Raw genomic sequence first — 27,101 nt, 5'->3', positions numbered from 1 at the left:
AGAACTGCATCTGAAAAACTAAACGTTTAAACGCGCCCCTAGGGGTTCTCCATACTTCCTGAGAACCCGTTAGGGCAGTGATGGCGAACCTTTTAGCGGCCGAGTGCCCAAACTGCAACCCAAAACCCCCCTTATTTATCGTAAGGTGCTAACTAAAAATTAAAGCAGTAACTTATTGCTTCCTGTTCAACAACCTTCAATCATATTGGCCTCCTGAGGACAGCAACATAGTAGAAAGATGGAAAATTTTCATCATTTTAGCTTCTCTCCAGTGTCCCTCTGTACACAGAGAAAATCGTGGGGCCAGCAGGAGGTCCTCCAAAGATAATTCGGCCCTGCCTACTCATTCTCCCTGTTTCTACAGTCCAAAGTAGGGAAATAAGTATCAAAATATGACTGAAAGCAGCATCTTGAGGGCGCGTTCACACGTTGCGTTTTCGTCGCGTTCATAACGCGACGCTAGCGCACAGTGGGCGGGGCTCGGGCCGATCGCATATGCGTTTCCCGGGAAACGCATGCGATTGATAACCCGATCGCATGCGTTTCTCTGGAAACGCATATGCGATCGCCCCAAACTCCGCCCCCTGTGCGCTAGCGTCGCGTTATGAACGCGACGAAAGCGCAACGTGTGAACGCGCCCTTAAGGTTGCTTGGAACTGCAGGAAGATTCTTTGAATCTTGTCTGGTGTGCTGGGGCGATGGCCCGGGTGCCCACAGAAAGGCCTCTGAGTGCCGCCTCTGGCACCAGTGCCATAGGTTCGCCACCACTGCGTTAAGGTGATGGCACACGTGGCGTATTGAACGCATTTTTGGGCCGTTTTTAAGCAGTCCATCGAAAAATGCATCCGTTTTTGACAGGTTTGACCAATTATCTTAATTAAAACGGGTCAAAAGCGGTCAAGGTTTTTCAAAAACGCATGCATTATTTGACGGACTGGTTAAAAACGGCTCCAAAACACGTTCAAAACTCCACGTGTGCCATCACCCTTAGGTTGCGTTTTGTCCTGCGTTTTCATTGCGTTGGAAACGCATTGCAACAGCTGAGAAGAGGTGATTTGCCCAATTACATTACTGTTTACATTTGTTAACGCAATGTTAACACATGCTTTAACAAAACACGTATGTTAACACATTGTTAACACATGCGTTAACACAGCATTTACAATGCGTTTTGTAAACTGAAACGTTAACAGTAATGTAATTAGGCAAATCACCTCATCTCAGCTTTTGTAATGCGTTTTAAAACGCAATGAAAACCCAACCAATTTTTCAGAGCTGTCTAAAGCCGGGGACACGCATTGAATTTTCGGTGCATTGTTTTCATTGAACGCGGCCTCAATAGTTAGGCCGCGGTCACACGTACCGCTAGGCGTCCGTCATAATGCGACGCTAACGCACAGGGGGAGGTCCTCGGCCCGAACTCACATGCGTTTCCCGGGAAATGCATGCTATTGTTAAGCCGATCGCATGCGTTTCTCTGGAAGCGCATGTGCGTTTGGGCCAAGGACCTCCCCCTGTGCGCTAGCGTCTCGTTATGAACGGACGCCTAGCGGTACGTGTGACCACGGCCTTAGCTGATTGTTCCAAGCCGTTAGATCCCTATCAATCACATCTCCCACTTTGTATTGTTACAATAATATCAACCTAATTTGGTTGTCTGGTATTACATAGGTGCATATACTATTCGAATGTAATCTAAAGATCAAAAGATCCAAATTTAACTTGAAACTGGGAATTGTATGATTTCCCTTTGTTATCTCGCCTCTTCTTGCTTCTGATCCTTGAAAAAGTTAGAAGAAGTTTGAGATTCATGGGAGTGACTCATAAGCACATGAGCGAGGGGGGGGGCTCCTATACTTGAAATCAGACATCTTTCCCTAATTCCATCACATGATGGGTCTGCAGGCTTTTCATAAACAGGAGGAGGGATCCTGGGGACTGACTGCTGTTCCCTACAGCTGTGACTTGTCTGGCCCAATTTAAATAGTGCTGTGCAGATCTCTGTTAGCACATTCACCTTACAAGATGCTGAGTGCAGTAGTGGCGAGTCTGCTGGTGCTCTGCCTGGTGTCAGGTATACAGGCAGGAAAACGTGAGTGATGGCTTCTCTGTCTGTTCTGTTATTGTGGTAGGTGGTGAGTGGATGTACTGGCTCAAGAATTCTTACTGATGATCTAAGTGGTAATAGTTGGTTTGCTTGCATACAAATGGCGCCTCCTGTTATATTTCTTGGGATTGGGACATGTAAAATTCCACTTTTTTTTTATTTTTTTATCCTGAGCCTGTTTATAATAAATTCTTTTAAATGATTTTCTAACAAATTTTATGGAAATATGTTCGACAGGTCACTTGCATCCGTTAGTGCTTCTTTGCTATGTGGTATATCTAGTCTGGATAATATACTAATAATGGATTTTATTTTGTGGATGATGATTTTCCGTGTGTGGGGGTTTTTTTTTTTTTTTTTTTTTTTTAAAAACATAACTCTTAAGTCACGCAATGGCAGAAAAAATGCACCAGAGTGTGCAACACCACATTTATCAACGGAAACTTCTCAAAACAACGCAAATTTAATCGCAAAACTACACCACATAGGAGGTGGTGAATGTGGGTCCATTGCTACTACAGGGGAGAGAGTTATCTCAAATTAGCAAAATTTTGAATATTTTGTTCAATTTTATGCTTGAGATAGCTGAGAATTTTCTCTGCAAAAAGGCAGAAATTGAGCAGATGTTAAACATGCGTGCGACTGGTGCAGTCTATTCGCATGGAGCACACACAGCTGGTGTCTATAACCCTCAATAAATTTGGCACATGATATTTCAGGTGCAAAGTACTCCAAAATTCTGGTATAGACAGATTGCTAATTCTCCCCAATGGGTCGGTATGCTTTCTGCCAAAATTATTGGATAGCATGTAGATGTAATAAAAATATTGAGGGAGATGCATTATGTCCTTGAAAAAGAACCATAACTGATTTAATGAGCCATTCGCAGTTTCACCGTAAAGAATAGCCAGTTTTTTTTGGTGGAGAATGCTCATAAATCTCCCCATCCATACCAGTTTCCCTGCTATGCCCATATGCCACTTTGAGTCAGAGTGGGGCGTGGCGGGGTAGGAATGGCCTCATCCGGCTGCATTTACTGTAGTCTCTGCCGTAAAACCAGCGTAGACCACGTCAAACCTAGTCTTAGGTCTGACCTGGCAGATATTCCTTTCATATCTACAAAGCTTCTACCTGAGATGCTTGGTAGATACAAGCGCTGACTGGGGAGGAGGGGTTTGGGTTGTTATCAATGTCTTTCTAAACACTTGGGCAGCAAATCTTGTCCACTGGCTTCATTGTAATTTTTCACTTGGTGGAAATCTATTTTATGCGGTGGTCAAGTAGCAATTCTTGCATTACAAAATCTAATTTCTCTAAATCCTGGACTTCACAACCAATCAAGTGTCTGGCAGGGGTGGGAACAACATTGCATAACGTAAAATGTGAATCCTATGATTCTAACAAAGGACCATGTATTTGCAAGAACATTAAAACGCATAATGACATTTATGCATGACTGAACATCCTAATTATCAAAGCTAGTTTTTCTTAGAAGATGCAGCCTCATGTAATCCACATCAATATATTTTTTTTTTTTTTTTGGCTTTTCACTCCATTATTTAAATAAGTTTTTCATTTGGCTCGCCAACCATGTACGTAAAACTAGGTGATGACCATATGGTTTCCAATGCAGAACCAGTAAGTTGTGGTTCTCTGCAGAGACCCAAATGTGGAAACTTCTGTCCCCCAACTATTTTTTTGCATTTAAAAAAAAAAACACTTAAACTGGCTGACTGTGAAATATAAGATTTGAATTTTGGGCCAAAATTCTGATGCAATGTGCAACAAACTAATTATCTACAATGCTTTGAGAGACATTTTGAGTGGCTGTAGGCACTTTTGAGACAAGTGTGTGAGAAGTGTGGCTCAAAAATCTGATGTAAAAACTACAAAAGTGCTTAAGGAATGATCCCTTTATTAGCTAACCAGAAAAACTATATTTGGTGCAAGCTTTCAGGGCACACAGGCCCCTTCTTCAGGTATGGATACAAATGAAGCACTGAGAGAAACTCAATATTTGAGGGATGTTACAACAAGATAATTAGTACATATGGTGAGACTCAATTAAGATAAGCTGGGGCAATAAAAGTGGAGGTTATGTTACACAGAGAAGGGTGATGGGCAGGGGTCTGGAGTTAGTCTCTTGTGGGGATTGAAGTGTGGCTCCACAGAAAAGGCGTACATTGCCAGATGTGACGGAATTGTGAGGATTCAAGCAATGAGAGTATTGATAAAATGTTGTCTTTTACATTGATTTGTGTATTAAATACACTATAACTTGAACAGGGTTTCAGGATGTAATGGATTTTGGAAGGGGATCTGCCTCTAAAGCTCACAGTAATCACATAGACGGCTGGTCTCCTGATTCCAACTCCTGGAATGAGAAACTGTACCCAGCCTGGAAGTCTGGCGATGCTAGATGGGAAAACTGCTGGCGAGGTAATGCTGAGATATGTATGACTCGGTCACGGAGAATATATGACAAACTATGTTGACCTATTCTGTTATTTTTGTAGGTGGCAAAGTGGTGGCATTGTTGACCAGTGACAGTCCAGCACTGATAGGGTCAAATGTAACTTTTGCTGTGAACCTGCAGTTCCCTAGATGTCAAAAAGAGAATGAGGATGGAGACATTGTTTATCAAAGAGGGTGTGGAAATGGTAAACCATGAACGGTACAATATTATACTATATAGCGTCATAATTCTACATGGACCACTTACCATCTCTCTTCTCTAGTTTCCTCTAGTTCTCCCGACCAATATGTGTACAACTGGACCAAGTGGATAGATTTCTGTAATGAAGGAAACTGTAGCTTTGCCAACAACTTTCCAGATGGAAAACCATTCCCACATCACCCTCAATGGAGACGACATAATTTCATCTACATCTTCTCCACCCAAGGTAATGTGGGACACGCATTGACTAAGGACAGCAATCTATGCAATATGTCTATTAGGTGGGGCCTTGCTGCATAACCATGGAGGGCGGCTTGAAAACCAACTTTAATATTCTATCTCACCAGGCCAATATTTCCAAAAGATCGGAAGATCTTCTGCTGTTCTGTCCATAAATACTACAAACATCACGGCCGGAACACAAGTGATTGAGGTCACTGTTTTTCGAAAAGGTTACCGGAAACATTACCCAGTGGCTAAAGCAAGTAGTATTTATGTTGTAACTGGTAAGTTGTGAAATTTAGTTAAGGACTTGGAACTGCTGGAAGATTCTGACTTTAGGTCATTGCACATGACTGGTCTGAGAAATCTGTACCTTGTGTACTGGAACCCAATGGAGAGTTCCACTCTTAATTGGCTTGCTAGTCATCTATGATGCAGGTTCCATGCCCCCTTTGGGACTAGTGCTTCATACTCAAAACTCAACGGTATGGGGTAATAGTCTTTTGAGTAGACTGCTGCTCTGCATCCATTTTCTGTCCAGGACAGCGGTTCTCAACCTGTTGGTCGCAAGGCCAGCGGGGATCGCCATCAGAGACACGATTTTATTGCGTTTTTCACATGACCCTCTGGCTTCACTGTCAGCAGCCCTGCTGTATGTGATTGAGAAGAGGGGGACATGGATGGAGGATTATACCTATGGTAACATCTAGGGAGGGTGTTTTTTGTTGTGATTGGGGGGGGGGGTCTGATTTTTTTTTTTTTTTTTTTTGGGTGAGGAGGAAGATGAGACCTGGGGGGGGGGAGTGTTATAGTAATTCTATTGTTATACATAGTGTGTTTATAGTAGTTGTATTCTTGTACATGGTTTGGGGTCTCTGCAACATGAGGAACTGTATTGCGGGGTCACAGCACTAGAAAGGTTGAGAACCACTGGTCTAGGAAATGCATGTGGATAGGGCCTAACTTGTGTTCGTGTGAAAACCCCTTTAAGGCATTTTAATGATGAGGTCCCTTGAACACTTTGTAAACATTTATTTTAATGTTACTCATGGGTGTAATTTTGTGTTTGATCTTAAAACACGATTTTATTTCTTTTTCAAAGATCAAATTCCATTTTATGTGAACCTTTCTCAGACAAATGACAAGAATTCCTCAGACAACATTTTTATTAAGGATTCCCCAATCAAGTTTGACATCCGAATCCATGATCCAAGCCGTTATCTCAATACCTCTAAATTGACATTTGACTGGGACTATGGTGATGGGAGTGGATCATTTGTTTCTAATAACCCAATCTCTAGTCATACTTATACCTTGCTTGGAAACTTCAGTGTAAACTTGACCATCAAAGCTGCCATTCCTGGACCATGTAAACCGGTTACACTCACTCCAGTCCCAACAACTACTACTACCACCAGCACTACTACCAGCAGTGCCATCACCACTTCCAATTCTACCGGTAAGTCTTGAAAACCAACTTGCTTAATGTGAGGGTCCCATGCATGGAATAGCAGTGACCATTGTGTTGGCTGTTATGTCGTCACACTGCCCCAGAATGATCTTCTAATATAAAATGAATTTTTGTTCTGGGTGTTTTTCATATATGAGGTCTCTGTCTTTATCATTGCAGGGAACACTACAGAATTGCCACCACTTACTACTGGAACCTTTCCATTCACAACTGAGATGCCAAATGTTACTACTGGCTATACTACTGCTCCGTATACAACGCCTTCATATACAACTCCTTCACCTGGCTGCTTCATCTATAGATATGGATATTACAACACAAAGATCACAGTTGTAGGTAAGTTGGCTGACACCCTTTGACTGATGGTTATAATAAAAGCCTAGAAACTGAATTGCTCTTGCTCTTCCTAGATGGAATCCTTGCCGTCAGCATAGTGGAAATGACAAGTGTTCAAGTATCTACATCTCAGACTGGAAACTCTCTCATTGACTTTGTGGTGGCTTGCCAGGGAAGGTATGTCTCTGAAAACTCCTTCTATAATGCTGATCATGCTTGTCCTACTGAGATGTTCTCTGTTCTTCCAGCCTGCCTACCGATGCCTGTACGATAGTCTCTGATGCTAGCTGTATGACTGCCAAGGACATGGTCTGTGATGCCGTTCCATCTTCTGATCAATGCTTGCTGACCCTAAGGAGAGCATTTGAGCCAGGATCTTACTGTGTGAATATAACACTAAGTGATGGTGCAAGTTTGGCTCTTGCTAGTACACTGGTATCTATAGATGGTGGTAAGTAACTTTGTGTACAAAGTGAACATGTTTAGGCAGCTTTGAGGAACCTACGCATAAGATAAATTGCTGCTTCATATCTACTGTATAGTCACCTTTTCAAATGTCACAACAATTTTTAACCCAGAAATATTGGCTCTATATTTGGTGGGTTTGTGTTCTGGTAAAGCAATGGCACCAATATTGTGTGTTGTATGGACTATAATGGTACATAACTTGTTTCAATCATATGAATTGGGGGGGTTGTCATAAAAATAAAGCAACGCATGTAGTAACTTTAGATCGTGTGAGCCATCTCAGGCAAAGTCCTCCTCCCACATCTGTGTGTGTGTTTTTTTTTTTTTTTTTGTTTTTTTTTTTTGTTTTGTGCATGTTTCCATGCAATGAAACTTAACGCTTTTCAGAAGTTTCTCCCTATGGAATTAATTCTTCTATATTTCATCTTATTTTTACTCTCTAGGTCCTAAAACACAAAAGACTATATCTGCAGTACTTATTCCTCTAGCATTGGTTGCTCTTGTTGCTGTGTTGGTTGGGATTGCCTTGTACAAGTGAGTTCTCTTCCTCCGCTACCATTTCTGACTTTGTTTTCAGGGTAGAATAATCTGAAATTCAGGTTATGCTTTGGGCCATTAAGGTTATTTGCGCACACACCGCATCCTTAATGGCATAGTAACCAGCAGAAACATTTCATGCCATTACTTCAGCAGGAGAGTGAAGCTCAACCTTGGCATTTCCTTTAAAGGGGTTACTTTTACACTTTATGATAGTATTCCTGAATATAAGATCAAGGACCTTCCAGGTGACTGTTCATGGACCCTCAATCATTTTATAGCCATGAATTATTATTATTTTTTTTTTGGGCTGATTAGCTAAAAGAATAGGATGCTTAACTTTACATATCAAAGTGGTGCAGAACTTTTAATAGGTTTCTATTGGTAAACTTTCTAATAACACACATGAGACAGATGCCAGGTTCTTCAGATTGTAAGGAGTTGTCACACATTACTTGTGTACATGACACTTTGAGGAAGAAATGCCCCCACCATAGATTACTTCTAACTTGTAATTCTCTCTCTTCTAGGAAATACAAGCAATACAAACCTATTACAAATGCTTCGGATGAAAGGAATGGTCAGGGATTTACTGTGCACTTCAGTCAGATCAAAGATGTGTTCTTCAAAAGAAATACTGAGCACGATCCTCTCCTGAAAAGCAAGGCTGCAATAATCTAAGCTTCTGCTTCAATACTTGAATGTCTGCCATGTATTGGTATTCTGCCGCTTGGTTCTTAATCTAAAGTGGTAATGCTGTACTAGGAATGCCAATAAAGTACTTCCTTTATTTAAAGTTTGGTGGTGTGTTTTTTTTTTTTTTTTTTTAAATTTTGCTAAAATTTCTGCTGCCTTTGGTCCCTATCTGTTTAAACCGAGAAGCGCATATTTTAAGCTCGGGTTTACAATGTTGGTTTCGGTTGACCCTTAAGTACTTATAGGACATCTACCATCAGGATGAGACTGTATGCAAATGAGTCTGAGGGGCTCCAGGGTCCATTACCACCTATGGAGCCCCTTGGGCTGATTTGTATGTTCTCTCCGTGCTTGGGTGGGATTCTTCCCACACTCCAAAACATACTGGTAGGTTGATTAGATTGTAAGCCCCATTGGGAACAGGAACCGATTTGGCAAACTCTGTGCAGCACTATCTAAATTATTATTCTAGTCCTTTATCCTGGTGGTAGATGCCCTTCAAAGGGGCTGGCAAAGTATTTAAGCTATCACCTTTTCTGTGGTGAGGTTGATTTGGTTAAGTTCTGACTGCTGGGACCCTCAGCTCTCCAAACTGGGATCCTGTTATTGCTGATGAGAGGAGCAGCAGGACGAGCCTTGTGCTTGGCTATTTCCATCATTCCCATACAACTAAATGGACTCCACCTATTGGTGACAACTAGGTCCCAACAATCGGCTCCATATCCATTGTTTTTCTAATATAAAAATTGCTACATTTTGGGTGTTGCATAGCTTGGCACAAATCAATAAAAAAAAAATTTTAAATTCTGAAATTTTCCCAGATGTTGAAAAAACAAGACCATGGGTTGTGACTGTACTGCAACTCCCCTTCCCAAGAGACAGGGATTCAATTCATTGTAGACCCCTTTTGATTCTTAACAGTTGATCATTGCAGCCTTGGGATAAAGTAAATTCTAAACATCCAGACAGCTTTGCTATAGGTCACAGGCGGCAGAGGTCAGTTTGGAACTAGGAGTCATCAGTACATTTCTGTGCAGTGTATATTTTATCTATAGGCCGTCCCAGATTTGCAATGACCACCTCCCCTTTTCTACTCAAGTAGTGGCTGGGTTTGCAGATGCCTCTTGGTGGCAGCATTGACCCATGTTATTCAGCACGTTCCAAAGTTTTGCCTAAATTGCACAACCATTTGCGCTCTTCCTTAATAACTTACTGGGACACCCATGATTTTTCTGACATTATTGAGATAATGAGAATAATGGAGCTGGTTTACAGCTTCCCTGCAACAGTCAGGGGCCATTTTGGGAACATCTAAAGTAGAAATGAAATGCAGGGAAGTCCAAAGTAGCAAAATGGAGTTCATTGCTGGTTTCTTCTATTTATTTGCTGCAGAGGTAGATTTCTAACAAGTAGCTTTATAATATAAAAATGGCATAACTCAGGAAATAAGGTGAGTGATGCTGTTTTGATTTGAAAGGGATATAATAAATTTGTAAAAGTCATTATGAACTTGGAGGTACACTTTAAAATGGCACATTTCATGGGCCTGTTCATACAGGAAACTTCTACAGATCTTTTTATCATTGTTTCCAGTGTGGAATCTCCATGAAAAGGGTGGCTGCAAGCAATAAGCCTCATTGTACAAAAGGCAATTTCTGAATATGATTTTGAAGTAAACAATAGCCACAATCCAATCTAAAACCCACTGTGTGAACATACCCTTTATATTGGCATATGATATCTGTTTGTATACTTAATATAGAGAGATATAGAAGATCTTCTTGCCGTTCCTTATGGATCTTTACAGGACTTTATTGTCCAGTAAGATTATGAGAAGAATAAGCAGGATGGCCTGAAGATTTAGGGACCCAGTAATGGTTTCGCCTGGGTGTTTTTTTTGTTTGTTTTATTGGGCCAATAACTTGCTATGGAACAACTAAAAAAACAGCCTAAAGAGGAAAAAAATTGCTACAAAATACAAGTCAATAACTGGAAATGATATTAAAGGACTGGCCTATGGGAACAATATATTGCTTGGGTCCAATTTCTTCTTTTTCAGGCCCCTATGTGGATCAATGGAGGTCTTTCAGGCTCATTTTAGGTAAGTAGTGGCAGAAGTTTTCCCCTTGCACCAAACTTGCTGACATGTGCTCAGCCTCACATGCCTGAGGGTGCAGTCACACATTCGTGATTTGACTCCCTTTAGTATTTAGACAATACAAAACACTGGGTGCTTGTTGCCAATCCCATGTGTTTCCATGGATATGGAGTCAGCACGTGGCACACCCCTATGCGCTTTGATTCCGTTTCTAAGGGCTTTGTCTATGTCTGAAAGCACCCTAATGGAGAAGGTCACCTTGAGGTGCTAAAGGCCACTTCTGCACTGTTAACTCATCAGTGCCACAGGCTTTGCTACTTTCCCTTTTTTTTTTTTTTTACCATCCTGGTTATGGGATGGAAGATAAGTGGGGTTTTTATGTGTCTTATAAATTGCAAAATATTTTAATAAAAACACTTAGAAATCGTGCTATTCCTCATATTCACACAACAGCTGCTTACAAAGTTATCTAGGATTTTAGATTTGATCTTGAATGATGAAGGGAAAAAGAGGGCTGTGTATATATGAACGGATGCAAGCCAAAATGAAAACATAAGTAAACTATTTAACAATGTTTTAAATTTCAAATGAAAACTCTATAAAACATAAACACATCCAAAATAATTTAAGCAAATATTTCTAAAGATGCTAAAACTACTTAAAAACTACAAATAAAGAATATTTTGCTGACAGGTACCAGTCTTCAGGGACGCTGAGTTTTTGTGGTCTTGGAACTCTGTTTCTTCAGTTCTTTTTCTTTTTTCAACTAAAGAAAATGATTGGTGATCAATAAGTAAATCCTGGAATGCAACTTTAAACTAAGCGTTGTGCACACATTGTAAAATCGTAGGTAACTTGTAAGCAGAAATTGGCCAAATAAACCACTACCAGCATCAAGATTAATTCCTTCCAGATCATGTCTCCTCCTTTCATTATGGTGGCATCATCCAGAAAATCAACATTGGAGTGAGATGTAAATTTGGTTGTATCAATCGTGAAGACAGAGTTTAGTGCTAAAGTCAAGCTCTCCTCTTCTCAAAACCCCATCCTCTGCTGTAGTATTATTAACCAGACTTCGAGAGAGACAGTTATGATATCCCTGGACGTAGGACCGTCAAGTACAGCTAAGGGGGTGTTCTGAGTTGGAAAGAACTTCTGCACCAATGACTTTATACAACCAGAATGATGCCACAGCACTGGGCCTTGAAAGAAACCTGATCTGGAGGTGTTAATCTGTTTCACACCATACTGGTATAGTGGTTAATCATACAATTTTCTGCTGGCAGGTTCCCTTTTAAACTAAGCCAACAAACTCTCAATGTTAGACTAAAGCCATATTTATTACTTAACATTAGACATTTGTATCAAGACCAGTCTCTAACTTTGATCTTTCTATAATTTACTCTATAAAAGTAAATCTGTGAAAATAAGTTAATTGGGTAATAAGTTCCTTACCCTTTCCTGATAGCGTTTTTCAAAAAAAGCCATGTCCTCCTCTTCTGATCTTCTCATGCTAGACACAACTTGATTTCCATCAGGGGGGTCTGAAAACAGTAAGCTTGAGATTATGAAAAAGTATATAAAGTCAACATCCTTTTTCTGATAAGGTTTACACAGAAACAAGTCTCATAATACTTGACAAATAAGGCCCAGTTCACATTGGCTTTCCATTACACTATGCAATCAAAGGGAACCTGTCACAAAGAATGTCATTTCTAGCTAGTGACAAGTTCTAATAGCCTATGCTATGCTGATTGTAAAAATACCTTTGTCAGCATTCTGAATTATTTCAGTAGTTTATATAAATTTCATTCACATTATCTGTCTCTCAGCCAGCAGCGTTTCATGAATCACTGGGTAGGGGGCAGCTGCTCTCTGTGTTCCTGTCTCTGTCTTCCCTTCTCCAAACTCATCCAGGGGAATGATGTGGAGGAGAGGAAGAATGCTATTACAGTATAAACTACTAACATCATTCATAATGTTAAGAAAGGTATTTTTAAAACCAGCATAGCATAGGCTATTGGCACCTGTGACTAACTAAAAATCAAATTTCTGATGACAGGTTCCCATAGAGTCCTGTTAACAAACTGACAGTCTTCTTTTAGCTAATAATTGTTTCCCTTACATCACCTTAAATCAACTTTATGTTATATTCCCTGGCATCATCTACACCTCCACATGCCCCTTCTCAGCATGTCATGTGACCAGGGTGATGTCATCTAATGTCCTTTACCCAGTTACATTTGCAACGTCTACCCCATGTATGCATCTGATCACATGACAGTATCATAGCATGATCACAGCAGCTTCCATGGATTTCTACTTCTCCTCATCCTCCATAGAGACTGCTGTGATTTCTGGTGATCAGACACATACAGTAGATACACTGCAAATGTAACAGGACCTTAGATGAAGTCATCCTGGTCACATGACATAAAGACATGTAACTGAGCTCTCTCTCAATGTTCCACACAACAGCAGTTCTGTAGCACTGAGACCTGCAGAGCAGTGCAAGAAACTCATGAATATGCAGGGCTTCATTGGACTTACATAGTGACATTTGAGTCACATCAGGTGATATGGATAAAAAGTTTCAAACTGATTTTTTAACTTTGCAGCCATGGAGAGGAACAATTTAGGGTTAAAGCAATGCTTTTTAATCATAGTTGTTAAGACGTTAATGGAATTTCAGTGATGTATCTGTTATTAAAAGCAGAAAAAGAAGTTAACTTTTTTCTGCTATTAATAATCGGATGTGCTGGAATTTTCCGAGCGCCCACAAGGGAATGGAAGAATGACCCAGAAAGGAGGAGACGAGACTAGAAGCCTCCTCAACTTTAATGTGATATTTAAGAAGGAGTCATGGATTTGTGTTATTTGTCTGCATGAATACCACATTAGGCTTCATTCAGACGGCCGTTGGGGGACATACATATGTTGGATATATCTTCTCCATAGGCCTGCAATGAAAGCACGGCGCTATATGGAGCGGTACAGGCTTGCATTGTTCATTGACTCAGTGACCCTAGGGTGAGGGAATTTTTGATAGTCTAATCTGTATCGCACTTAGTTCCTCCAACCTTAAGATATTGGAGACCTTTTGATTCTGGGGCCACAAACTATAGTTATTCATGGCCTGATTGTCAGCAGTGTGTGACCTAGGCAATGTGAGTCAATCACAATAGAAAAAGGCTGCCTGAGCTGCAAACTCAGGAATGGGACCTGCTGTAATTTTTTTGTGTCTTGTGTTATCGGTTAAATCCGCGGATGTGTGCATGAGCCCAAAGAAGTAAAGGCACCTGTACTAGCCCGCCCCCATTTCACAATCATATGCAATTTTAGCACATAATAGCGATACATGCCTTAAAAACACTGTAACCATAGATTTTATTACCTTTATTGTTGGACGATGTTGGGCCATATGCTCTTAGAAATGGGTGGGATCCCCCATCATCCGGCGTTTCCAAGAAACCCCTACTAGGAGCACCTATGTAGAAAGCCCATAGTAAAGATCGTGAATATGATTTATTTTTTTCTGACAAATAAAGTTGTTTATTTTAGATACTTGGATCCATGACACCATCACATATTTCCTTATTACCAACAACTCTGTCATCTCCTATGGGACAGAGTCAACAGTGATATGATTGTTAGTACTATAATACAATTAGATTTATTTATTGACCGGTAGAACCGGTATGGCAGGCAACCCCAACAATATACTATATTTAAAAAGACTGTAGAAAGTGATGCAGTCTCTTTTTATTCTACCATCCATAGCAACATGCACTTTATTGTGTCATAAGTACAGATGCATTCCAGGAGTAGTAGACAAGCTATTAAAGCGATAGTCCCAAGTTTATCAAGTTACCCTCTATCCACAGGATAGGAGATAACAAGCTGATCGTGAATGGCCCGACTGCTGAACCCCCCTCCCCTCCCCCGACTAAAGAGAACAAAACTCCCAGCAATCAGGAGAACAGGAGTCCCATTCTCACTAAAGTTTTCACTTGTTCAAATTGCTGCACAGGGCATGTCTAGCTCCAGGACCCCCAGAGACAGTTAATGGAAGTGCCAGAGATAGCTGAGTGCTGTATTCGGTGATTTCCATCTTGTCCCATCCTCAGCAAGAACGGGACAGCTGTGCTCCGGTTTTCTGCTCTGTGGATAGAAGATGAGTTTAAAACTTTGGACAAGCCCTTTAACTACAGCTCAGCTCCCATTCAAGAGCTGAACTGCAGTTACCTGGCTTGACCACTGCACATAGAATGAAGCCATCTACTTCCACCTCTGGTCTCTGTTTTAGTTTTGGGGCCTATCGATAACCTGGAAATTCCCTTTAAGAAGCAGGAAAATATACACCTAAAAAATATTGTAAATGTCCTTAAATTTAACCTCTGGATTGGAGGTTCTGACTGAAACAGAATCTACATCAGGTCTTTTTTGGTGTAGATTTCAGCTATAAACTTTGCCAGTATTCTGGCAGAGGTTATAGTAAATTTTTCTGAACAGCTTCAAAAAGTCACAAAAAACGTGGCATCTGAAAATAAAAATAGATTAGAAAAAAAAGTGATTTGCATAACTATTGGTAACACAATAGTTTAAAAGAGTCTTTTCTATAGTTGACCAGTGGCTTCTATGATAAGCTATGTCAGGGAACTCTGCAAAACTGGAAGAAACTATAACAGGCTTTGGAACATCTTGGGAAATCACTTGTCATCAAGGTGTGCCCCAGAATATTATACAACTACTTTAATTTAAATTGAACCTGACGACAGAAATTGACCCAAACCATTACCAGTATGTTGTCAAGAAGCTGAAGACCTTCCAGATCATGTTTCTTTCATGGCCTAGTGTGGTGGCATCATCCAGAAAATCAATTTTGAAGCAAGATGTACATTAGTTGCATAAAGTCAAGGAGGCAGAGAATTTAACACCAAAGTCAAGTTCTCCCCACCTCCAGATGCCCCCTTTGTTTGAAGGTCCTGCATCCAGGGACATCATAATTGGCTCTCCAAAAGTCTGAGTGAAAGATGTCAACCACAGCATGCCGAGGCTGGGAGAGCTTGACTTCAGTGCTAAACTCTCCACTTCCATAATATTATACAACCAATTTACATCTCACTTCAAAGTTGAGTTGAAGTTCTGGGTGATGCTAGCCCACTGGGCCATGAAAGAAAAATGATCTGGAAGATGGTATTCTGCTTCACAACATGATGGTAATAGTTAATTTGGTCTATTTCTGCTGACAGGCTTCCTTTAAAGGGGTATGTCCTTGTGACACAGAATACAATGGAGCCTTCACTTATGTACTAGAATATTGCATTAAAATTAAAAATCCTTTTAATGAATAGTACCTATTAGCTAAATTGCTACATATACAAACTATAGCAATTCCGCTAATAGGCGAGAGCAGATATATGGAAGCAGGGCCGCATCTGCCATGAGACGAGATGAAAATGTCCTTGTAAAGGGCGGCGAAATTTGCCTCTCTAAAGTGGGCGATTCGGGCGTCCATTAACGCCCGAATCGCCCACCAGCTAAATAAATCGCGCCTGTCTCTTTAAGACACAGGCGCGATTTATATGCGGAGCGACGCAGCGCCTTTCCGGCAGCTGCGCGCTCCGTCCTAAGCAGTGACACAGGCGTCATGACGTCATGCGCCTGTGTCACTGTGCGGAGCCGCGGCTCACAGGAGAGCCGCGTGAAGACCGGAGCCGCGCCAAGGGAGCAGCTGCCTGCAGGTGAGTATGATTTTATTATTTTTCATGTACTTTAATTAAATGTGGGGAGGTTTCATGTTATACTGGGAGGGGGGTACTATATAGGGCTAGAAAACGTTTAATACTGGGGGAGGGGGGGACGCTATAGATATCATATGGGGCCATAATTATTTTATACTAGGGGGGGGGGTGCTATATGTATTATTTGGGGCCATAATTATTTTATACTAGGGGGAGGGGATGCTATATTTTATTTGGGGATTTGGGGCTATAATTATTTTATACTGGGGGGGTTGCTATATATATTATATGGGGCCATAATTATTTTATACTGGGGGGGATGCTATATATTATATATCACTAAGCTGGGGGCTGTATATGGGATATATGGGTATATGGGATACAGTATATTACTAAGCTGGGGGATGTATATGGGATACAGTATTTTACTAAGCTGGGGGGATGTATATGGGATACAGTATATTACTAAGCTGGGGGATGTATATGGGATACAGTATATTACTAAGCTGGGGGGACTGTATATGGGATACAGTATATTACTAAGCTGGGGGGATGTATATGGGATACAGTATATTACTAGGCTGTGGGGGCTGTATATGGGATACAGTATATTACTAAGCTGTGGGGGCTGTATATGGGATACAGTATATTACTAAGCTGGGGGGATGTATATGGGATACAGTATATTACTAAGCTGGGGGGCTGTATATGGGATACAGTATATTACTAAGCTAGAAGGGCTGTATATGGGATACAGTATATTACTAAGCTAGAAGGGATGTATATGGGATACAGTATATTACTAAGCTGTGGGGGCTGTATATGGGATACAGTATATTACTAAGCTGGGGGATGTATATGGGATACAGTATATTACTAAGCTAGAAGGGATGTATATGGGATACAGTATATTACTAAGCTGGGGGGATGTATATGGGATACAGTATATTACTAAGCTGGGGGGGATGTATATGGGATACAGTATATTACAAAGCTGGGGGGGCTGTATATGGGATACAGTATATTACTAAGCTGGGGGGATGTATATGGGATACAGTATATTACCAAGCTGGGGGGGATGTATATGGGATACAGTATATTACTAAGCTGTGGGGGCTGTATATGGGATACAGTATATTACTAAGCTGGGGGGGCTGTATATGGGATACAGTATATTACTAAGCTGGGGGGCTGTATATGGGATACAGTATATTACTAAGCTGGGGGCGCTGTATATGGGATACAGTATATTACTAAGCTGGGAGGGGGCTGTATATGGGATACAGTATATTACTAAGCTGGGAGGGGGCTGTATATGGGATACAGTATATTACTAAGCTGGGGGGCTGTATATGGGATACAGTATATTACTAAGCTGGGGGGCTGTATATGGGATACAGTATATTACTAAGCTGGGGGGGCTGTATATGGGATACAGTATATTACTAAGCTGCAGGGCTGTATATGGGATACAGTATATTACTAAGCTGGGGGGCTGTATATGGGATACAGTATATTACTAAGCTCGGAGGGGGCTGTATATGGGATACAGTATATTACTAAGCTGGGGGATGTATATGGGATACAGTATATTACTAAGCTGGGGGGCTGTATATGGGATACAGTATATTACTAAGCTGGGGGGCTGTATATGGGATACAGTATATTACTAAGCTGGGGGGCTGTATATGGGATACAGTATATTAATAAGCTGGGGGATGTATATGGGATACAGTATATTACTAAGCTGGGGGGCTGTATATGTGGGGCAAGATTTTATTTAAGCTGTAGGGGATCTGTATATGGGAGCTGTATATAATTTAATTGGGTGGTGAATAACGAGGCCTTTAAATATATGAGAGCAGGGATAATGAAGGGATGTGTTATATGTGTGGAGCGTGTGGTCAGTTGTGTTGTGAGGGGTATATATTATTTAGGAGCGCAGTGTTGTTATCCAGGAGACTTTATACTGTAAGTGACTGTGGTATTTTTAGGGACGCCGGGTGGAGATGCTGCACAGAGCTGAAGATATCCGGCCGTGAACTCAGCAGTGATACGTCATGGATTGGAGAACCCGGAATAAAGTCCTCCTGATGGAAGAGATTGTCTAGGTACTAGATGCCACTAATGCCTCTCAGATCCTGTAGTCAGTCACATAGTGTCAGGGAGCTGTCTGTAGGGTTGTTAATTGTTAGTAAAGTTTCAGGATTTACTTAACAGGGCGCGGGGGTGGGGGGGGTTTTGTATGCAGCATTTTAATATTCGCCTCAGGCAGCAAATATGCTAGAATCGGCCCTGCATGGAAGATAAATGACCTGTGTCTGCTCTCCAATGTCTCTTTTCTGAGAAGCAGGCTGTCAATAAGTGCTGAAGGCTAATAGGTATATATAAGGGCACTGATGTAAATGCAATTTTCTATATTATATGCAAGTCTTCTCTAAAGGAGAAATATTATTTTACAAAATGCACATCATTTAGATATGTATCAGTGACTGTTGTAAAATGAATGTACAATCAGAATAAACTGAATGACATAAGAATATGCATTACATGTCTAATCACATAATGTTCACAGCTACGTACCTATACCGCTATCATCAAGCCTCATATACCCTTCTGCAAGAGAGCTGAAGCCAGTCAATCCTCCCATCGCAGCATATGGAACATCCTGCCCTACAGGTTTTCCCAATGCTTGTCTTTCCTCCTTTGTCTCTACGATAGTGTCGTGAGTATATGCTGGCTGGGAACATCCACAAGTGAAAGAACTATGGAAACCTGAGCAGTTTGAGCCTGTGTGAAAAAATCATACAAATATTAAGGAGAACCTGTCATACAAAGTAACCGACCCAAAATAAATACTTCTACAAAAACTGTGATTAAAAAGCATTGCTCTTATCCATACATGGTTCCTTTACATTGTTAAAAAATCAGTTTGTAAACTTATATGCAAATCACCTGATGTGAATCCAATAACACTATGTGAGTCCAATGAGGTCCTGCATATTCAGTGGTTACTGCATTTTTTCAGCCTCCTTGATCTTGATTGACAGGTCTCACTGCTACAGAACATGCTGCTATGTTTAACATCTTTGGCCACTTCATGTCATGTGACCAGGATGATGGCATCTAAGGTCCTGTTACATTTGCACAGTCTACCACATGTGTGTATCTGATCACATGAAATCACAGCATGCCTTCATGGAGGCAAAGGGAGGTGAACACGTCCTTGGTGGCATGCTGTGATCAGGCCATGATACTGCCATGTGATCAGATACATACATGGGGAATATGTTGCAAACGTAACTGGGTAAAGGACCTTAGATGATATCACCCTGGTCACATGACATGCTGATAAGAGGCATGGGACATGGGAAGGGCCGACCGAGCAGTACACACCCCCTGTGATGTCAGATAATATAAAAGAAAGTTGATTTATGAGGATGTAAAGGAAACAATTTTGTAGCTAAAAGAAGGGTTAGTTAATAGGGCTCTATGGAAAGGGAACTTGTAACCACATTTTCACAAATATAGCTAGTGACAAGTTCCCTTTCCATAATTTATCCATAGACATGTGTATCCAGGTGATCTAGCAGAAGTATGGCTAGACACCTGCGCCTAATACATTGTGTGAAAAAGACAAAGTCGTAGAAAAAGCAAGCCTGAAATGTTTCTATTGTTGTTAATGTTGTTAAGTTTAACAAAGCAATATACATTAGCAGAAATAGTGAAGCTATTATGTAGCTATGTGTAATATATACAAGGGGGAAAATGTCTAAAGACTATAAGCTGCATATGTCATATGTAATAAAAAACAGAAGATGTAACTGAGGTCATTACAAATGGAACTCATGTGGACTATAATCAGCAAATGTTAATGTATAATTATACATGTTTATGCTTATGTTATGTATTGTAACTAAAAACCTAATAAAAATGTATTTTAACAAAAAAGACAAAGTCGTCAGATGTTGCAGACGCAGTCGCCTGGAAGCCCCCTCAACTCACCAACTTTGGCTCAAAGGTTAAAGTTGAGGACATGCAATATATGGAGGACCTCATTGCTGCTCTTTGTGATACCTTTATATCCCTCCTGGACTCCCTGAATTGTTTTTTATGGTGCTCAGGAACAATGAGACCTTATGGAAACAATCTTATGCAACACATGATTAGATTCTTTTTCCCATCACGACCCTCTAACCCCCTTTTTTGTTGCTCTCCCTTTTTTGGGGTGTACCATGTTAACCCATGATAAGCATTCTTGGATTCTGATTATGAACACAACTTTCGTATGTTTATTTTGTTAACTAATAAACAATGTAGATTACAAAAAAACTAATGGAAACTACTAACAAGAAAGTAATAAGGCAGAATGCCTGATAATAGAGAAAGAAATCAATTGCACTTACATTTGGTGCAGGTGTAGGATCCTGTAACATTGTGGTCATCAGCAAAGTGCTTACAGCGGCAACGGATTGGCTGCGAACCATTGAGAGGGACAAAGTGATATGACTTACAGGGACATTTACTGACTTTACATGGCAACAGAATGGGACGATCCGCTGGAAGCTCCTTAAAGTCTGTCTTATGCTGCTTATATCTAAACAAAATATTAAATACATTAAATTACACATTCACATTATCACTCAGTCTCTAAATACATTTAGTCAGTGTGCATGTTAACGCTCAGCCCCATTTTCTGACAGACTTTACATTATATGGTTAGAATTTTTGAACACTTAAACTTACTAAAGTTACCGTATATACTCGAGTATAAGCCGACCCGAGTATAAACCCCTTATTTTACCACCAAAAACTGGGATAAATGATTGACTCGAGTATAAGCCGAGGGTGGGAAATGCAATGGTCACAGTCCCCCCAGTATATAGCCAGCAAGTCCCCAGTAGTATATAGTCAGCCAGCTCCCAGTAGTATACAGCCAGCCAGCCCCCTGTAGTATACAGCTAGCCAGCCCCTAGTAGCATACAGCCAGCCTGCCCTCAGTTGTATACAGCCTGCCAGCCCCCCAGCAGTATACAGCCTGCCAGCCCCCCAGCAGTATACAGCCAACCAGCACCCAGTAGTATACAGCAAGCCTGCATCCAGTAGTATACAGCCAGCCTGCCCCCATGTAGTATACAGCCAGCCTGCCCCCATGTAGTATACAGCAAGCCAGCCCCCATGTAGTATACAGGCAGCCTGCCCCCAGTAGTATACAGGCAGCCTGCCCCCATGTAGTATACAGCTAGTCTGCCCCCAGTAGTATACAGCCAGCCCCTAGTAGTATACAGCCAGCCCCTAGTAGTATACAGCCAGCCCCTAGTAGTATACAGCGTGCCCCAACTCCCCAGCACTTAAAAAAAAACTTACATATACTCACCCTCCGATGTCGGCACGGCTTTCCGATGTCAGCTTTCCTGATGTCCCCGATGTCGGCGCGTCCCGTCTTCTTTCTTCCCTGCGGCTCTTCTTCTTTCTTCTGTCATGGACGCAGCCATGTTTTCTTCCAGCAGGCACATACTATGACGCGGCCGCTGCTGACATCATAGTATGCGACGGCCAGAAAGAAAACATGGCCGCATCCATGACAGAAGAAAGAAGAAGAGCCGCGGGTAAGAAAGAAGATGGGACGCGCCGACATCGGGGACGTCGGGGAGCCGCGCCAACATCGGAGGGAGAGCATATAAGTTTATATTTTTTAAAGTGGGTTACTTTTTATTTTTTAAGTGGGTTAAGACTCGTGTATAAGCCGAGGGGACATTTTTCAGCACATTTTTATACACGGGTATATATAGAATGTTTTTTATGACACTTTGTACTTCATGTGAGTGGTAAATTTTGGTTTATATGTTTAGAATTTATTTATAAAAAAAATTTGGCAAAACATCACCATTTTCAAAATTCTAAATGATCTTCTTTACAGACAGATAGTTTTACCACCCAATTTCCTATATGTCTGCATTAAGTTTTAAAATCACTTAATGCACTTTTAATCACTTTTAAAATGTTTTTATACTTTATTACAAGCTCACACATCACTATCAAATTTTTGGGGATCATTTTTGTTTTTAATGAGCTTTAAAATATAAAGTACAGGCAGTCCCCAGGTTACGTACAAGATAGGGTCCTTGGTTTGTTCTTAAGTTGAATTTGTATGTAAGTCAAAACTGTATATTTTATAATGGTAGATCTAGACAAAAAAATGTTTTGCCCCAGTGACAATTGGAGTTTCACATTTTTTTGCTGTAATTGGACCAAGGATTATCAATAAAGCTTCATTACAGACACTTTACAGCTGATCGTTGCAGTCTGAGAATATAGTAACATCCAGAGCGCTTCACTAGCAGTCACAGTGGGCAGAGGGGTCCGTCTTTAACTATGGGTCGTCTGTAAGTCGGGTGTCCTTAAGTAGGGGACCGCCTGTATTAGAAACGAATCACCCCATTTTCAAAACTCCACCCCTCATCCTATTAAAAACAGCTTTTATAAAGCTTGCTAAAGCTTTGAGAGATTCATAGTAACTAAAACAAAAGCCCAAAAATGTACACTCACATTCACAAAAGATAAATGGAGAAAATACATCTTAAAATTTGTTATGCGGTTTCTCCCAAGTACAGATTGAACCCCAGGGTTGCCATAGCCACTATAGGTGACCCCCATGAACAGTGCAAGGTGCGGGGAGGGGGGAGGAAGGATCATGGGGGGAAACCCTCATTAAGCCATTTAAATGCAGCAGTTGCGGTGAACGTGGAATTCAGATACAGCTGACATCCTGTGTTTCCCAATGCCGGTTCAGCTCCGGTGGCATTGACATGTGTACGGTGCTGAGAGCTAATTAACAATGTTCTGCCCAATTTCCCCTAAGGATTTCTATACATGACTGCATTGTGACTCCAGCAATGTGTGAATTTAAGGATTTCTTTTTCTGTTTGTTTTTTTTCGATAATTTTGTATGAGCTTCCTTGCTGACTCTGTGTCCTGTTCTCCACTCTGACAGCTATGTGGGGATTTTGGCCATATGTAGTACCTGTGGGTACAAAAGCAGGGAGTCTCTGGTCCCACAAGCTTGCAGTCAATTCCTGTTGGTGATCTCCAGCTGACAAACAATCGATTTTGTGTCCTCATTGGTAGCACGTTTTTCTTGTATGCTTCATATTCTTCTGGAGTAAACAATTTACCGCCATCATCTTCACCAACAATCCTATGAAAACAGAAGGGTTTTCAATACGTAAATTAATATTTGTAGGGGTGCTACCATGTTTCTACAACAAAAATAAATAATTTTAAATTGGGTTAAATTAAATTTAACCTTTTTTTTCATGGAATGTTTAAAGTGTAACTGTAAAGCTATAGTGATTTTATCAAATTATTATATGTGATTCCTACAAACAGAGCGATGCCTACTTTGTGCTGCTCACCCTTTACTTTTCAAAGTTATGGCATTTTCTGTTCTGAAAGTGTTTGACAAAAATCTTTCTCACCAGAGGTGAAGTGGGCAGAGACTAATATCTATCAGTCTATGCCCTTAAAGGGAACCTGTCACCAGGGATCTCATTTTCACTAAAGACAGGTTACAGAAGCCCTTTACAGCTGCAGTGCAAATATGTATTTCTGCCTTTCCTAAGTATTTGCATTACAATATAATTCTGTGTTATAACAGTAGTATAACTTACCTTGCACCCTGACAAAATCATATGTGTAGTCCCAGGGGTTGGGCTTTGATTTGGATGCATTTAAAAAAATAACATGTGACTTGTACGTGCTGCAGACTACTCAGCTCTCAGCCCCCACCATTATGCTCATGTGCAGCTCCTCCCTCCTGCTCCTTCACAGAGGTCACAGCCTAGTGAGCTGACATCAGTGGGGGACATCAGGAGCACAAAGGTGGGGGCTCTGGAGCTGAGGAGTCTGCAGCACAGACAAGTCATGGGAATACACAGATGATTTTGTCAGGGTGCAAGGTAAGTTATAACACACAATTATATTGTAACGGAAATGCTTAGAAAAGGCAGAAACACATATTTGCAATGCAGCTGTAATGGGCTTCTGCTGAAGACAATTTTCTATAAGCCATTAAAAGATGACGGAAAAATGGATCATGTAACAGGGTACACACACCAGAGTGTATGTGAGCTTGGAATACAATGCTGTGTCCATGTGTATTTTTCCTTTAAGCACTTGGTATTCTGCTTGTCAATAAGGGATATTCCTACATTTCCCTACATGACTGGATAGTGTAAAATACTGTAGAGACTAGATGCACTCTCCATTGATAACAAGAATAGTACAACCCGGCTGTCTATGTATTTCCAGGAGGAATAACAGGAGGGACGGTATTATAATAATTCTCTAGCATGTATTTTATAAGGAATACTGAATGGACGTGTGAGGAGAGGTGACAGGACACTCTCTAAACTGTGTGATCGATTTCTGTGGACAATCTACAATGACATTTGTGCTGTAGATGCAGCAGTCACAGGGAATCACCACGTTTCTAATGATGCATAAGTATTTATTATTTTTGCACCAATATTTCTGACACTAGGGGGGAGATTTATCATAAGTCTCTTGGAGCACAATTGTTCTAGTTGCCCATCGCAACCAATCAAAACTCAGCTTTCATTTTCCCACATCTGTTTACAAAATTAAACCTGAGCTCTGATTGGTTTCCATGGGCAACTAGAACAGTTTTGAAACTTGATGATAAATCTCCCCCCTATGTGCTGTACATGGTTATCAACTAATAAAGCAGCAAAATTAGGCTGCCTTATCAACAACGAAAACTTTATTGAGAGCAGTGACTGATTACAATGCTGAACAACTTCTCAGTCGCCTAGCAACAAGCACAGTCATGTCCCCCGACTACGAGCACACATAACACTGCAGTATAAATACGTAATGGCTGCCCCTCACCTCCTGTACTCCAGATAATCATCTATGGCCCCCGCAGCCCCCTGGAAGTGCAGTCTCTCCATGACTCCCTGTCGGGCAGTGGAGCTGAGTGAGGAAGGAGACAGCTCCAGGAAGGAGCTGACACGGAAGGGAAGGGGCAGGCTGCACAGGGGCGGCTCCTGGTACCTGTCCACACGGAGGTGTGTACAGTGCAGTGCATTGTCCCATGTCTGCTTTGCCTCTCACAGACACCTCTGGGATTTTTAGTTCCATTGTAGCCATTTTTGAACTACAATAGTTCAATAATAGAGATAAAAACACAAAATAAGGAATACAGTCAAATGTTTCCACCACAGATAATGAACGGAAAAGTAACCATAAATGCTTTATTTTGTAGGTTTTTGATGAAAATTCACATCTTTGGGGATGTTCACCTATTATGACCTATTCACCTATTCAGTGAGAGCCATGAAATAATTTTTTTCTGCAAGAGAAATGTTTTTTATCTGATGTAGAATGTTTTAGAGAAACCAAGTAGAGTTTCGTGACACAAGGTTTTTTTTTTTTTTTTGCCATATAAAATGCCACGCCTATGTGAACAAATCCGGAGGATGTGGTGCGTTTTAATTGCTTTTTGAAACGCAATTCAAAGGCAACTGGTAAGAATAAGCCCCATGTTTTTAAGCATTTTATTCAAATGCAGCATCTTGAATGGAGCCTGCTACACGGGGGGGGTTGGACTTTCAGTACCCGTTCAATAGCTCACAACTTTTCCGGATCTGGTGGGACATTCTCAGTTTTTGGCCTCACACTGCCATATGCTCGTCTGGCTATAGTGAGGCATGGTGACCGGCCGTAAACACAGAAAAAAAAATATAGTATGCTAGATAGAGTAACAATTCTTCTTTTTGTTTTACAACAGCAACAGAAGGAGTGGGGGCATGGTGTTAGGATGATGGCACATGTGGCGTTATAAACACGTTTTTGGCCAGTTTTTAAGCAGTCCGTCAAAACATGCATGGGTTTTTGACCAGTTTGAATTAAGATAATTGGTCACACCTGTCAAAAACTGATGCGTTTTCAAAAGACGTTTTTTAACGCATATGTTTTTTGACGGACTGCTTAAAAACGGGCCAAAAACATGTTCAAAATGCCACGTGTGCCATAACCCTTAGGAGAGAAGGCCGCATTGTAGAGGAGAGAAGTAGATGAGTGACCGCAATGCAGGGCCACCGCATGAGTAGAAGGAGATGGGCCGTAATTTGAGGAGAAAGAAGACCACAATGTGAGGTGGAGAGGGGCCCCAATGTGAGGAGAAAGGGGACCACAATGTGAGGAGAAAGGGGACCACAATGTGAGGTAGAGAGGGGCCACAATGTGAGGAGGAAGAGAACCACAATGTGAGGAGAAAGGGGACCACATTGTATGGAGGAAGGGGACCACAATGTGAGGAGAAAGAGGACCACAATGTGAGGGGGCACAATGTGAGGAGGAAGGGAACCACAATGTGAGGGGGGGAGGGGGCACAATGTGAGGAGAAAGGAGACCACAATGTGAGGCGAAAGGGGACCACAATGTGAGGAGGAAGGGGACCACAATGTGAGGGGCAAAGGGGCACAATGTGAGGATAAAGGGGACCACAATGTGAGGAGGAAGGGGACCACAATGTGAGGAGACAGGGGACCACAATGTGAGGAGGAAGGGGACCACAATGCGAGGAGGAAGGGGACCACAATGTGAGGAGGAAGTGGACAACAATGTGAGGAGGAAGGGGACCACAATGTGAGGGGCAGAGGGGGCACAATGTGAAGGAGGGCACAAAATAAGTTGTTCATGTTGCAGAACAAATGAGGCAT

At 41.3% G+C, this 27,101-nt stretch overlaps 2 protein-coding genes across 4 annotated transcripts; one reads left to right on the top strand and one right to left on the bottom strand.

Moving 5' to 3' along the window:
* Positions 1–1,898: 1,898 nt before the first annotated feature.
* Positions 1,899–8,614, top strand: GPNMB (glycoprotein nmb). The gene is made up of 11 exons (XM_072153777.1): positions 1,899–2,092; positions 4,394–4,546; positions 4,624–4,767; positions 4,846–5,010; positions 5,132–5,290; positions 6,109–6,465; positions 6,637–6,813; positions 6,888–6,990; positions 7,062–7,264; positions 7,725–7,815; positions 8,349–8,614. Exons 1-11 carry the CDS (start codon positions 2,026–2,028, stop codon positions 8,497–8,499), a joined length of 1,770 nt encoding a protein of 589 aa, XP_072009878.1. The 5' UTR covers positions 1,899–2,025; the 3' UTR covers positions 8,500–8,614.
* FAM221A (family with sequence similarity 221 member A) lies at positions 8,578–25,400 on the bottom strand. 3 transcript variants are annotated; one of them, XR_011855916.1, is made up of 7 exons: positions 25,267–25,400; positions 23,381–23,554; positions 20,763–20,953; positions 18,940–19,146; positions 14,007–14,099; positions 12,068–12,170; positions 8,578–11,378 (listed from the first exon to the last, which is right to left on the bottom strand). XR_011855916.1 is itself a non-coding variant. In XM_072153778.1 (7 exons), the coding sequence occupies exons 1-7, from the start codon at positions 25,326–25,328 to the stop codon at positions 11,316–11,318; spliced, it is 879 nt and encodes a 292-aa protein (XP_072009879.1). In that variant the 5' UTR covers positions 25,329–25,400; the 3' UTR covers positions 8,578–11,315. The 3 variants fall into 3 exon arrangements, 2 of the variants coding, with proteins under 2 accessions (XP_072009879.1, XP_072009881.1); XM_072153778.1 differs by having other exon boundaries at positions 12,068–12,156; XM_072153780.1 differs by lacking the exon at positions 25,267–25,400 and adding an exon at positions 24,472–24,604 and having other exon boundaries at positions 12,068–12,156.
* Between the last annotated feature and the right edge of the window lie 1,701 nt (positions 25,401–27,101).

Source organism: Engystomops pustulosus, chromosome 5, assembly GCF_040894005.1.
Source record: "Engystomops pustulosus chromosome 5, aEngPut4.maternal, whole genome shotgun sequence".
Lineage (NCBI taxonomy): Eukaryota > Metazoa > Chordata > Amphibia > Anura > Leptodactylidae > Engystomops > Engystomops pustulosus.
Note: the sequence above shows the minus strand (reverse complement) of the source record. Positions and strands in the feature narration are given on the sequence as shown.